The sequence below is a fragment of the Pristiophorus japonicus genome, chromosome 1 (genome assembly GCF_044704955.1).
Source record: "Pristiophorus japonicus isolate sPriJap1 chromosome 1, sPriJap1.hap1, whole genome shotgun sequence".
In the NCBI taxonomy this organism is placed as follows: Eukaryota; Metazoa; Chordata; class Chondrichthyes; family Pristiophoridae; genus Pristiophorus; species Pristiophorus japonicus.
Genome location: NC_091977.1, coordinates 198,247,943 through 198,260,905, shown reverse-complemented (window position 1 = coordinate 198,260,905; position 12,963 = coordinate 198,247,943). Strand labels below are relative to the sequence as shown.

The 12,963-nt window shown below is 41.0% G+C and overlaps 1 protein-coding gene across 1 annotated transcript in view; it reads left to right on the top strand.

Moving 5' to 3' along the window:
• LOC139267961 (soluble lamin-associated protein of 75 kDa-like) overlaps window positions 1–12,151 on the top strand; it is a 102,204-nt gene extending 90,053 nt beyond the window's left edge. The window contains exons 11-14 of the mRNA XM_070885948.1: window positions 3,480–3,627; window positions 5,253–5,852; window positions 7,661–8,233; window positions 11,279–12,151. Of these exons, the coding sequence (XP_070742049.1) occupies window positions 3,480–3,627; window positions 5,253–5,852; window positions 7,661–8,233; window positions 11,279–11,314 (1,357 nt within the window). The 3' untranslated portion in view covers window positions 11,315–12,151. The remainder of the gene's footprint in view (window positions 1–3,479; window positions 3,628–5,252; window positions 5,853–7,660; window positions 8,234–11,278) is intronic.
• Window positions 12,152–12,963: the final 812 nt, after the last annotated feature.

The following is a 12,963-nucleotide window of genomic DNA, read 5'->3' as shown; positions in this document are numbered from 1 at the left end:
GTGCTCAGTGCCCTCCCGGATGCACTTCCTTCACTTGGGGTGGTCTTTGGCCAGGGACCTCCAGGTGTCAGTGGGGATGTTGCACTTTATCAGGGAGGCTTTGAGGGCATCCTTGTAACGTTTCGCTGCCCACCTTTGGCTCTTTTGCCGTGAAGGAGTTCTGAGTAGAGCGCTTGTGTTGGGAGTCTCGTGTCTGGCATGCGAACTATGTGGCCTGCAGAGCATAGCTGATCAAGTGTGGTCAATGCTTCAATGATGGGGATGTTGGCCTGGTCGAGGACGCTACCGTTGGTGCGTCTCTCCTCCCAGGGGATTTGTAGGATTTGCGGAGACATCGTTAGTGGTATTTCTCGGAATCTGTCATAAGCGTCTCTTTTTTTTTTCTTAATCCTACCCTGTATACCTCTTGACATCCAGGGGGCACTAGATTTGTTAGTCCCACCTTTTTTCTTTAAGGGAACATACTTGCTCTGGGCCCTCAGGATCTCCTCCTTGAATGCCTCCCACTGCTGTGACACTGATTTACCTTCCAGTAGCTGTTCCCAGTCCACTTTGGCTAAATCAATCTCAGCTTAGTAAAATTGGCTTTACCACAATTGAGAACTTTTATTCCAGTTCAATCTTTTCCCTTTTCCATAACTACCCTAAATCCAACTGAATTATGATTACTAGCACCAAAGTGCTCTCCCACTGATGCCCCTTCCACCTGCCCAGCTTCATTCCCTAAAATATAGTCCGGAACCGCCCCCTCCCTTGTTGGGCTTGCTACATACTGGTTAAAAAGGTTCTCCTGAATGCATTTTAGGAATTCTGCACCCTCTATACCTTTCTCACTAATTCTATCCCAGTTAATATTAGGGCAGTTCAAATCCCCTACTATTACTGTTTTTGCACTTCTCAGAAATTTGCCTACATATTTGCTCTGCTATCTCCCTCTGACTGGGAGTACACTCTGACTGACTAGTACACTCCCAGCAGTGTAATCTCTCCTTTTTTTTTTTTTGTTCAATTCAACCCATATGGCCTCATTTGGTGATCCTTCTAACGTATTATCCCTCCTTACAGCTGTAATTGTTTCTTTAATTAATACTGCGACCCCCCCCCCCCTCCTGTTTTACCCCCCTCTCTATCCCATCTGAAAACCCTGTAACCAGGAATGTTGAGCTGCCATACCTGCCCTTCTTTCAGCCATGTCTCAGTAATAGCTATAATATCATACTTCCAAGTGTATATTTGTGCTCCCAGCTCATCTGTCTTTCTAGACTCCTTGGATTGAAGTATATACCATTTAGCGCTGCCAAACTCCCTTGTTGGCTATTTTCTAGCCTTTGTTTCCTCTGCCTTCAAAATTAACTTTCTAACTTTCTGCTTTCCAATTCAAGCTTTGCTTCTCTCCCTTCTGATTCCCATCCCCTTGCCAAGCTAGTCTACCCCCCCCCCCCCGGTGAGGATATTGGTTCCGGCTCTGTTGAGCTGTAGCTTGTACAGCACCCCCCCCCCCCCCCCCCCCCCAGAAACTGTCTCAATGTCTCAGGAATATAAAGCCCTCCCTCCTGCACCATCTCTCCAGCCACGCATTAATCTGCTCTATCCTCCAATTTCTGTACTCACTAGCATGTGGCACCAGGAGTAATCCAGAGATTGCTCTACTGAGGTGTAACCTGTCCGGCTTGTACAGGTTCCCCCAGAAACTGTCTCAATGCCTCAGAAATATAAAGCCCTTCCTCCTGCACCATCTCTCCAGCCACGCATTAATCTGCTCTGTACTCATTAGCGTGTGGCACCGGGAATAATCTGGAGATTACTACCTTTTTTGAGGTCCTGCTTTTTAATCGCTCTCCTAGCTTCTTAAACTCTGCCTCCAGAATCTCATCCCTCTTTCTACCTATGTCATTGGTCCCAATATGGACCACGACCGTTGGCTGTTCACCCTTCTTCCTCAATGTCCTGCAACTGCCCAATGATATCCTTGTGAGGGTGGCTGATGTTTTCTCAGTCTCCTTCCAGTATCCCTAATCAAGACTGATATGTTTGGTGCAGTTCCATCTTTTCTTATAGATTTAAAATGGCAGCTCCGACCTGCATTTTTGAGTTTCAACCGGAGAACAACTTTTTTTTTTTTAATTAAAAAAAATTCAGACTTTCAGGTGCTGCTGGCTCACTAAATGCTGATGATTGGCATTAATTTTATGCCGACAGAAATACCTTTTTAACAATTGGAACAAAAATGAAAATCAGTTGGAAGCTAAACAATTATATCCACTCATCTTACATTTTTTTTGTTCTCCAGTTTTGATCCTTAATTTTTTCTGGTCTTCCCCCTTTAGGCTTATCTGGACATGTGAAATAATCTAAGGTATATTCTAGTCAGTTGTGCCCAATTGGCCATTCTTCATGCATCATCCTGAACATTGAGTCTATTTGACCTCTGGAATGGGGTCATCTGCAATGAACCCATTGTAGTCCACATGCACCCTCCCTCTTTTCCAACAGGAATAATTAGGGTGATCAGGAGTGTGAACTCTGGCCAATTCACTTTTCCTCTATAGCATCGGGACATTGAGACCATTGTAGTGTTCTCACAGTCACCCAAGCTGGTTACTAAAAAACAAAAACAGAAAATGCTGGAAACACTCAGCAAATCAGTCAGCATCTGTAAAGAAAGGAAAAATTTTGATGTTTCAGCATGGCTCCTCATCAGCTATCCTTATGATTTAAAACCAATTTGAGTCCTTTACAAATATGCAGAGATCTTTATTTCTCTTTCTCTTCCGCTGTCCCCTCCATAAGTGCAGCAGGAGATGGGATCCTTCCCTAATGGCTTATCTAAGAATGGTGCATTTTCCCCTCGGCTGTGAGACTGGGATATATACCTCCATTATAGTGTCTGAAATTTCAAGTTCAGTATTGCTCTAGGCTTCTCTTGCACCTCTAAGTGTTCCAATGAAAATGTTAGTTCAGTTTTTTAAAAATTCATTCACGGGATGTGGGCATCGCTGGCGAGACCAGCATTTATTGCCAATCCCTAATTGCCCTTGAGAAGGTAGTTGTGAGCTGCTGCAGTCCTTGTGATGAAGGTACTCCCACAGTGACTTTGTTGAGCGGTTTGATACAACTGAGTGGCTTGCTAGACCATTTCAAAGGGCAGTTAAGAGTCAACCACATTACTGTGGGTCTGGAGTCACATGTAGGTAAGGATGGCAGATTTCCTTCCCAAAAGGACATTAGTGAACTAGGTGGGTTTTTACTATTACTGATTATCATTACTGATGCTAGCTTTTATATTCCAGATTCATTCATATAACTGAATTTCCCCAGCTACCATGGTGGGATTTGAACTCTTATCTCTGGATCATCAGTCCAGGCCTCTGAATTACTAATCCAGTAACATCACTGTTATGCTACTGTTCCTGGCAAAGTTGCTATCTACAGTTGTGTAATGTGCTTACTCACACAGGAAAAATGTATATGTTTTACAGCTCTGAAGCCAGGGCAGATGGACCTGAAGATACTCCACCAACAACTGGAAACCAGAAAATGTCCACAATTCCAGAAGATCCTGCAGACCTAACAGCGAGTGATGTTGTGTTTTGTCACATTGAAGTTCTGGAACAGGATGGTGATGAGGTAATTAGTACGTTTATATAGAGAGTAGGGAATGTGTGGAGTAGACTGCTTGGGGAGAGTGTCGAGGCAGGAGCAGTTCAAGGTGGAGTTGGACTTTTTATTTTGGTGAAAGCCATTAGAAATGTAAGGAAAATAGCATAGTATTGTACTTTTTGAATGGTGGGATCAGCTAGATGTACTGCAATTGTCATTCCCAGTCTTGTACTTTCCTGTGATCCTCTAAGTATGAAGTAAGAGTGCCCATGTAAATCTGCCAGAGAGAGGCACTGGGTCTGATTTTCATCTACCTGGTTAAGAACTGATACAAATTCTACCAGAATGAGAAAATACTAAAGATTTAACTCTTCATTTGAAATAATTATTCATCAGTCTCAGTGCAGCCATGGATGGTTTTAAGAAGCATACTCCTGAGAGTGAGAATTGCATTTAAGTGAAATTTAAAGGGATGGGCCAATTAAAGAGTGTCGCAATGAGGACGAATTCTTTGGAGATATCCAAAAAAGCATCTCGACCAAATATCAGACTTTTGCCAAATGGCAGCAAACTATGAATTGGTGGGCAAAAATGAAGGGAAAGGAAGTCCCAAGTGTGTAGGTAAATAATAGAGCAGCCCAGCATCCTATATTGGTGCTGCCTGGTTTCTTGGATGTGGATGTGTACAGAGGATTTCCCGCTCCATTTCCATATTTTGATGAAACTCCTGTCTATTTTGGATAGAAGCTTCCAATGCCAACTGCAAATGTTGATGGAGCGCAGAATGGACGGAGGTCAGTCACGATTGATCTCTGTTGAATTTCAAACTCTGTTATGCTCCATGTGTGTCTAGGACTAAAATCACTCAGAAAATCTATAGATTTGATGCAAATGCACTCCATCGGATTAACAAGCACCTGCAGATGCAAACAATAAAAGGCTGAATGTCTATTAGAAAGTTACTTTACATGTTCCTCTGATGGCTCATTTGACAAATGCATCGCCCAAACAGACCAGTAAACATCCAGCTTCAATTCTAAGTACCTGTATATGCTGTTTCTGGTACAATTAACCTTAACAGCCTGGGAGAGGGGGGGGGGGTGTGAGAAAAATCAGCCATGGTTGCTAGAAATTGTGTGTGAGGGCAGATTTGGACTCTGCTGTGATGCCCTCTCTGGTTAAATAGCCTGCTTACACATGTCTATGAATGGTGAGTTGGGTAAAGCTAGCTGGTGTCTGGATCTGTACCCTGGCACAAGTTAGAACCTTTAGGAAAGGAGGGAAGAAAAGCAGAATGGTCAGGAAATTGCCTTAAAAACCTTTTTTAATTGTCAAAATTACCACTAATTTGTGTTTCCACTATAATAATTATCTAGATTGCTGTTTTAATGAGGGGCTTCTAGTTTATATGCCAGAAGTTCCTACCATTCTGCCCCTTTGGATGAAATTCAAACTCTTATCCATAATAGAAATGTTATCAAATATCCATTAGCCTGTGTGTTGGTAACTTGTCATCATTCAGATCACAATGAATGAGAAATGAAACTAGACTGTCAAAACAGTTAAACAAACTTGTAATCTTCACACAGCAAGATCAATATTTCCGTGATTATGGTGGACTAATCGGTTATCTTTCCTTGTTTTAAACTTAGGATAAGGAATCTTCATCTGAGACAGTTCCAGAACCAATAAACTGTGAAATAACAGATTCGGTTACTCAGGAGTTGATAAAGGCCGAAGAGGTTATGGAGGAATTAAGAATGCCTGAGGAAGCGATTCCTCAGGAATTGACGAAGCCCGAGGAGGACATACCCCAGGAGTCAACCGAGCCCGAGGAGGACATTCCCCAGGAGTCAACCGAGCCCGAGGAGGACATTCCCCAGGAGTCAACCGAGCCCGAGGAGGACATTCCCCAGGAGTCAACCGAGCCCGAGGAGGACATTCCCCAGGAATCAACCGAGCCCGAGGAGGACATTCCCCAGGAGTCAACCGAGCCCGAGGAGGACATACCCCAGGAGTCAACCGAGCCCGAGGAGGACACTCCAGATTCAGTAAAGCCCGAGGAGGAAATTGCTCAAGTTGTAATGAGGGATAAGGAAAAGATCATTCAGGATTCAACAGAAGTGGATGAGGAAGCAATAATGAATGAGCCTGCTAATGGGACACCTGATGATCTGTTGAAGAATGAGCCTGAAAAACCCAGATCTGTAGAAGAATTGAAAGATCACAGTGAAGGCAGCATGCTGGAAAAGGTATGGCTTTAAAATTCACTTGTTACTCTTTCCTATCCCCCTTTGGATTTACAAAGCAACTCCAGCCTCAAGGATGACTGAGTAGAGCAGCAGATTTTGACACTCTGCTTCAACTGCTATGTAGATGGATTGAAAGGAGGCCTGCTTTACAGCATGAAGTCACTGGTAACTTTTGTCTAATACAATTCTCTTTACATACTCGTGCTACACAGTGGAAAGTCTTGGCCACCTATCTTAGCTCTTCAAGCTATGATCCCAAGTTGTCAGTATAATCCCTCTCAAAAGGTCTTAAGTCAATAGCCTGCTCCCATGTTCTAGTCAAACATTACAAAGTCTTTTGGTTTGTTTAATATTTTCAGAATACAAGTAGATAAGCAGTACAGTCATTTCTTCAACCAGGATATATAATAAATTCTCTCTATTCAACTCAATTACACTGCACAGTCTTTCTTGGTTTATAGACTCTGTCAGGTAGCTGAAGGAAAAGACAACTATAATAAATACACCCAATATAGTAGTCATCTGTAGACCATCTCCAATATTTTACTTGTCTTTGCATTTAGGGTGAGCCTCCAATTTCTGTTAGCTTTTTCCATGCATTATGTCCAGCGAGAGGTGGATAACCTCACCCTCAGACTTTTATCATTGTTTTTTTTGCTTTAAAAGTGCTTCAGAGTGCCTTGGAATGATTCTCTCTCGTATTTCCTTTCTCTCCCCTGTGAGGAAATGCCTGGCATCTAAATGCTGCCTTCCCTTGATGGCATAATATTGGATACTTAGCATATAGAGAATCATGGCTTTGAATCTATGTCTTACAATGGTGTACTATAGTGTACTGGGACCCTATAACGCACCTTCATGTAAAATATTTTAATTTTGTAAAATATCATAGTATCTTCAAATTGGTGCTGTGGATACAGCAGCAGACATGCTTAAGTGGCGTGTGTGTTCCTGCATCATTGGTATCAGTAAGTCCTGATTCCATAATCAAAGTGGATGCGAATCCAGGATCTGACAATTTGGCTTGATCCCAGTCTCTAAGTATGAAACCTATCAGAACTGGAGTAGGCCATTTATCTCCTCGAGCCTGTTCTGTCATTCCTGTCTGATCTTGCTTCAACTCCCAATTATGCACCTTTGCTTCATAGCCTTTGGCACCCTTACCCCTCAAAAAATCAATTGCGGTCTTAAGTTTCAATTGACTCGGCATTAACAGTCTTTTGGGGGAAGAGTGTTCCAGATTTCCACTATCCTTTGTGTGAAAAAACTGTTTCCTGATTTTCATTCCTAAATGTAAATTTAAGCATCTGCCCTCTTATTCTGGATTCCCACACTGGAGAAAATAGTTTCTCTATATATCTACCCTATTTAAAATCTTTTTAGAATTTTAAGGACCTTGATTAGATCATCTCTCAACCTTCTAAACTCAAGGACATACAAACCAAGTTCATGTAACCTGTCCTCGTACTTCAATCCTTTAAGACCTAGTATCACTGGTGAATCTGCACTGCGTCCCTCCAAAGCCTTTCCTGAGGTTTGGTGCCCAAAACTGAACAAAACAGCTAACAGTCTCTCGGCATACAACATTTAATAGTAGAAGCTAATCATCATGGGGACAAGATTCTAACTTGTGCCATATATCTTTCTACAGAATATAGCAAAATGAAGTTATTTTGAAAAGCTAGAGGATAGGCTATTCTATGCATTAAATACTGGTGCTAATCTAAGTACATTGGGAATCCGTTTGCATTTAAATGTCCCTATTGGCATTAGCAGCTTGCTAAGACAGTTTTTGTATTTCTCTGCAGGATGCAGAGCTTGAAGAGGAAAATGCTCAAGATGTTCCTACACAGAATGAAGGCCAAGAGCCTGAATCGGTGCAGGGTCTAGCAGTTAACAGCAGTCCTTCCAACCATCATGCACCTGCTCCAAATAAAGCTGCATTAGCTGAAAGCACGGAATTGCCTGATGTACAAGCTAACGAGAAGCCATCTGATAATGGCCATGTTTCAGTTAATGAGGAAGTATCTCAACACTCTGCTTTGGAGGGTGAAGGCATTTCTGCTGATTTTTCAAAGACTGCTTCAGCACAACATGAAAGTGAGCCATTGGAATCCAACGCCCCAATAGACCTCAGTCTAGGTCCCTTACTTGTCATTGAACTTGAGGATGTTTCACTGAAGCAGGTTTCTACTGTACAGCCATCCGGAGATGAAGCAAAAGAGCCTGATGATCTGAAAGATCAGCCGTCACCAGCTGTGGTTGAGAAGGCTGCTGACAGCAGCTCGGAAGAGATGGAAATGGAAGTACCGGTTGTGGACAGGAGAAATCTGAGGAGGAAAGTCAAGGGAAACAAAGGACCTCCCAAGAAACGAAGCAAGGTAGCAGCTTAAGTCCAAGTAGTCCACTGTGTTACAGGAGATCCAAAATGACAGAAAATGTGAAAATTCAACCTAGTCAGTGTTTGGGGCATTGATTTAAAGAGTATTGCTCTAGCCCAAATGCTGTATTGTGCGATAGCTTGATAATGCAAGCCTCATTTTCCTGTATTCCATTAACACACTAGCATTTATCAATCACAACACTATTAAATAAAAATCCAATTCCAATGCAGATTTTTGATGTCTGTTATATATTCTAGCGGTTGCAAAAAGGAGAAAAGTCCTCATCTGTGAGGAGACTGTTCTGTAAACATTAGATTTTATAAATTTTGGAATGTTAACTATGGAACAGTGATCCTACAAATGTTTAGTTTGGTAATGTATTACAGGAGAATGACTCAAACAGTTTAGTAGAAACTGAGTTGTAGCTTTTTTTTAATTTGAAGTTATATTTAAACTTTTTCTTAGCAGTAATCTTTTTATATTGTACCTAACCTGCAAAAATGTAGGCAACCTCCATCACTACAATGCTTCAGTTTTACTTCAGCGCTTAAGTTTGGTAATCCAAAGAACAACCTTTGTGTTGCTAGCCTGCTTACTGGATTAGACCTGGCCTTCTAGTACAGTACTTTAATATGTCTCTTGTAGTTTCAAACAGGGATTTCCCAGCGCTCAGATATTCTGACCTTTCCTGTTGTAATAATTGGTGTTTCCTTTAGGCACTAATTGTCTAATGTTAAGATAAATTTATAATATTGTGTCTTTGTTCTAATATAGAATCAAAGCATAGAAGGGAGGGGCAGGCTGTTGAGGGACTTCAGACTATTGACTAATTGACAAAACCTTCTCAATGATGAGATTTGTTTCCAAAAGTTTTTTTTTGAACACACATTCACGATGTTACATACAGTTTTTACTGCTGGAAATCAGTGCTGTAAAATGCTTAAAACTTTTACATTCTGAAATGCAATGCTAAGAATGCCCTTTTAGTCAAACACTATGGATTTCTTTTGTTTTGAAAGCACAACTACCGAGTGAGAGAATTCTTTTTACTTTGTTATATAGTGTTTTAAGAGGAAATGCTTTTGTGGAGTCTGGTTAGTGCAATGAAACACACACGATAATAATTTAAAAATAAAATGCAGATTGGTATAAACTTGAGCTGCTCACCTTTCCCTACACTGATGTTTCATACAGCTTTAAAGGCAATTAATGAGTTCACATGCATCCCATTGTGGTTACATTTTCCAATTTGCTGGTTTTATAGCTGGTGTGGTGTGTCAGTATTGTCTTTCTAATATCTGCTTTCTTATGTTAGTCAGAAAATGCAAAACTATTCAATTCTGTATCTACTTTTTATAATTCCATAGCACTAGATTTATTGTAATTCATTTTAAGAGTCTAGGGAGGGAATGTTAATCTTTTAATACATTGTGCTATTTGAGTAGATAATCTTTTATGTATTTAGTAATTAACATTGGTACTAGAGTGTTAGTTTTTTTTGTATGATGCATAGTTTTTGCAGTAAATGTCTGTCGTAATAAAAGAATTTTGTTTTTTCTTGCTGGATGTTGTCAAATTGTGCTGATTTGCTGACCTAGAGCAAGATTCCATTGCGTCATAAAAATATTGTCCTGACTTGTCTCAATTGTCAAATTGGTCAGTTCATATTTAATTAATCCTTTCTGTTGCATTGCCTCTCAAAAATCCTCTTGACGTGTGTCACACTGCATGTGGGAAACAATTCCTTGATAAATTGATTTCATCTTGCGTGTTGGATAATTTGGAAGAGGAGTATTGGACATGAGATATAGATCTGGGAATATTAATTATTCTAAGCCATAAAGGCCTAGGGCATCATTTAGTGCAATTCTAATCATTTAAATTCCTCTCAAGCCTCACCCCTTCCTATCTCCTAACCTCCTTCAGCTCTACAGTGCACTTTTTTTTTTTTCTTCCTCTCCTTCAGAACTCTGCATTCCTTGGACTCTAGCCTCATGCATTTCCACGTTGACATACTATTTGCAGCCGTATACTCTGGAATTCCCTCCCTAAAACACTCCTTGATGGTAGTGCCCATTTTTGTCTTGTGTGAAGCACCCTTCTTAGCCTATGGCTGGGTTGTAATGGGTTGTGGATATTGCAGCTAGTGTAAGTAGTGCTCAATCAGGTCCGTACCACACTCACTTCTTGGCAACAAGTTTGTGGATTCAAACTCTACATCAGAGATGAGTTCATAATCTAAGCTGACACTTCAGTGGAGTAGTGAATGGGTGCTGCATTGTCAGAGATGCAGTCCTTCAAATGACTGTTAAAGATACCATGACAACTATTTGGAGAGAGAGACTTCTGACCAACATTTGTCCCTCAATCAATGCCACCAAAAGAATAGATTAACCAATCACATCCCACGTGTAGCATTGCTGGTGCAGCATGGTTGCTGGGTTTGCCCAACAGTCATTGCACATGAATGTCCTTCATTTATGTGAAACAGCTTGATGCGATAGTGCTTAAAAAATAATTACAATCTACTTCCATTGAGCACAGCAAGGTCTGACCATTTAAGGAGGTGAATTTTCTCAGGGCTTCTTCCACTCTGCCACGGTAACATCAGGGCACACTCTGCTTGTTTATGTGTACACACAGGGTTTCTGACAAATTTCCAGTAGAGGAGTAGGAGAGGTCCTGAGGAAATTCCCAGCATAAGACTCCAGTCTCCTAATAAGACGGAACACTCAGTATTTACCATTATTCCATACAATTGCCCTGGAGCCACGAGGTTGGAGTAGTTATGAGAACCAAGCCCCAGACTCTTGTAGGTCAGGTGAAAATACAATTATTTTAATTTCCTGCAGGTGGGGCAGATTTTCCAAGTCCTTGGGTGGAGAATCAAAACACTGCACCTTGACCGTGATTTTCTGACCTGCATTCGCAGTGGGCTAGATACCTCAGTCATTGCAGATTCAGAAAATCTTATCCTCTCATGAGTATTCGTGCAATGATCTATTCAAAGATTTAATTATAGCTTATTTTGTCTCCTTGTAGGTCCGCCACTATCGTACATCCACCAGAACCCGATGAAAGGAATTCATTTATCAGCTTTGAAAATCTATAATGCATTTTCTGTTACTGAGGTGAGAAATTAGTGGCTGTTGGAAAAAGCCATACTAAAACCTCTGCTACTATTGGAACAGGGAACTGAAAATTACTTTAAAAATACAATACAGAACCAAATTTACTAGTTTCATTGGTTATACAGTAGTCAGTTTAAGTAAATACTTTTTTTAAGTGCCTATTAGTGTCCTTGCACCAAAAAAAGCTTAATTTGAATAGCCTCCTCAATAGCCTGCAAACTGGTGCATTAACGGAATTCGCCATGGTGATTCATTTGGGCTGGGGAATGAAACTGACTACTGTACACCAATTAAACTAGTATGTAAATGGTTCTGTATAGCTTTTTTTTTGTCATTTTCAGTTAATTAAAATCTGGTTACTCACAGGTGGTGGGCTAGGCACGTACTAAAAATGCTTGTTTTATGTGATACAGCTGAAAATGGGTTTAATAAAACTGAACCAGGTTACCACTCCTATCGAGGAATATTTTGTTTAATGCAAGAAATATTTTAATGCATGTTGGTTTCAGGAAGAACGGAGAACGGAAGAAATAAATGCTTTAATGCAAGAAAAATAAACAATTGCATTCTAAAATGCTGTCTGATTGTGCTGGTTCACTGATTGTATGTTCAGCAAAATGCAAATGACTTGACCAAAAAAAAAATTCAATTCAGAAAACTAGTGCAATTTCCGACCGGATTGTCGATTACACCCAAAGCGAAAACTCAACCCTACTGTTTTTTTAAAAAACGTGCAATATACAACATTTGTGTCCTTTTTTGTATTTCATTTCAAATCAGATTTAAATTTTGTCCAGCTCTTCCTTTTATTTTACTTCCTTGGATACCTGCAACTATGTTGCAGTTCTTTTAAGTAGCAAGCATCTTGCTTTCAAAAGAATCTAATCGGTACCTCTTAAAATGCTCTTATTACAATCAGCAACAGGGTGAGGCACTATGGGCCCAAGTTTCCACATGATTCGCGCCTGATTTTTAGGAGCAACTGGTGGAGAACGGACTATTTTAGAAATCGCAATTCTCCACATTTTTTTTTTCTGCAGTTCTAGTCAGGTAGAACAGTTATCGTTTAGAACAGAATTTTTTCTTCAAAAGGGAGCGTGTCTGGCCACTGACGCCTGATTTGAAAGTTTCCACAGTGAAAATGTACTCCAAACTAAAGTAGAATGGCGCCAGTGAAGATTTTTGTAGAACTAAAATAACCTGTTCTACACATTAAAAAATCAGGCGCAGGTTACAAATTAGGCGTCCAGAACGAGGTGGGGGGGAAGGGAACTCATTAAATTCTACAATAAATCCTTATTTATACTTCTACAAATATTATACAAATAAATCCAACCTGAATAAACATTTATAAGCCAAGAAAAGATTAAATAAACCATCTTCCTACCTGTGTGAAAGTGCTTCAGCCAGGGAGAATTCTGCAGCTGTTCGTGCCGCTGAGCGAGAGAGGGGGAGAGGGAGGGGGTCGGGGAACAGGAGCGGGTGTCGGGTCGGGGGGGGGAAGCGGGTGTTGGGTCGGGGAGCGGGACTCGGTTCGGGGGGGGGGGGGGGGAGAGCGGGTCTCGGGTCTCGGTCGGGGCGGGGGGAGCGGGTCTC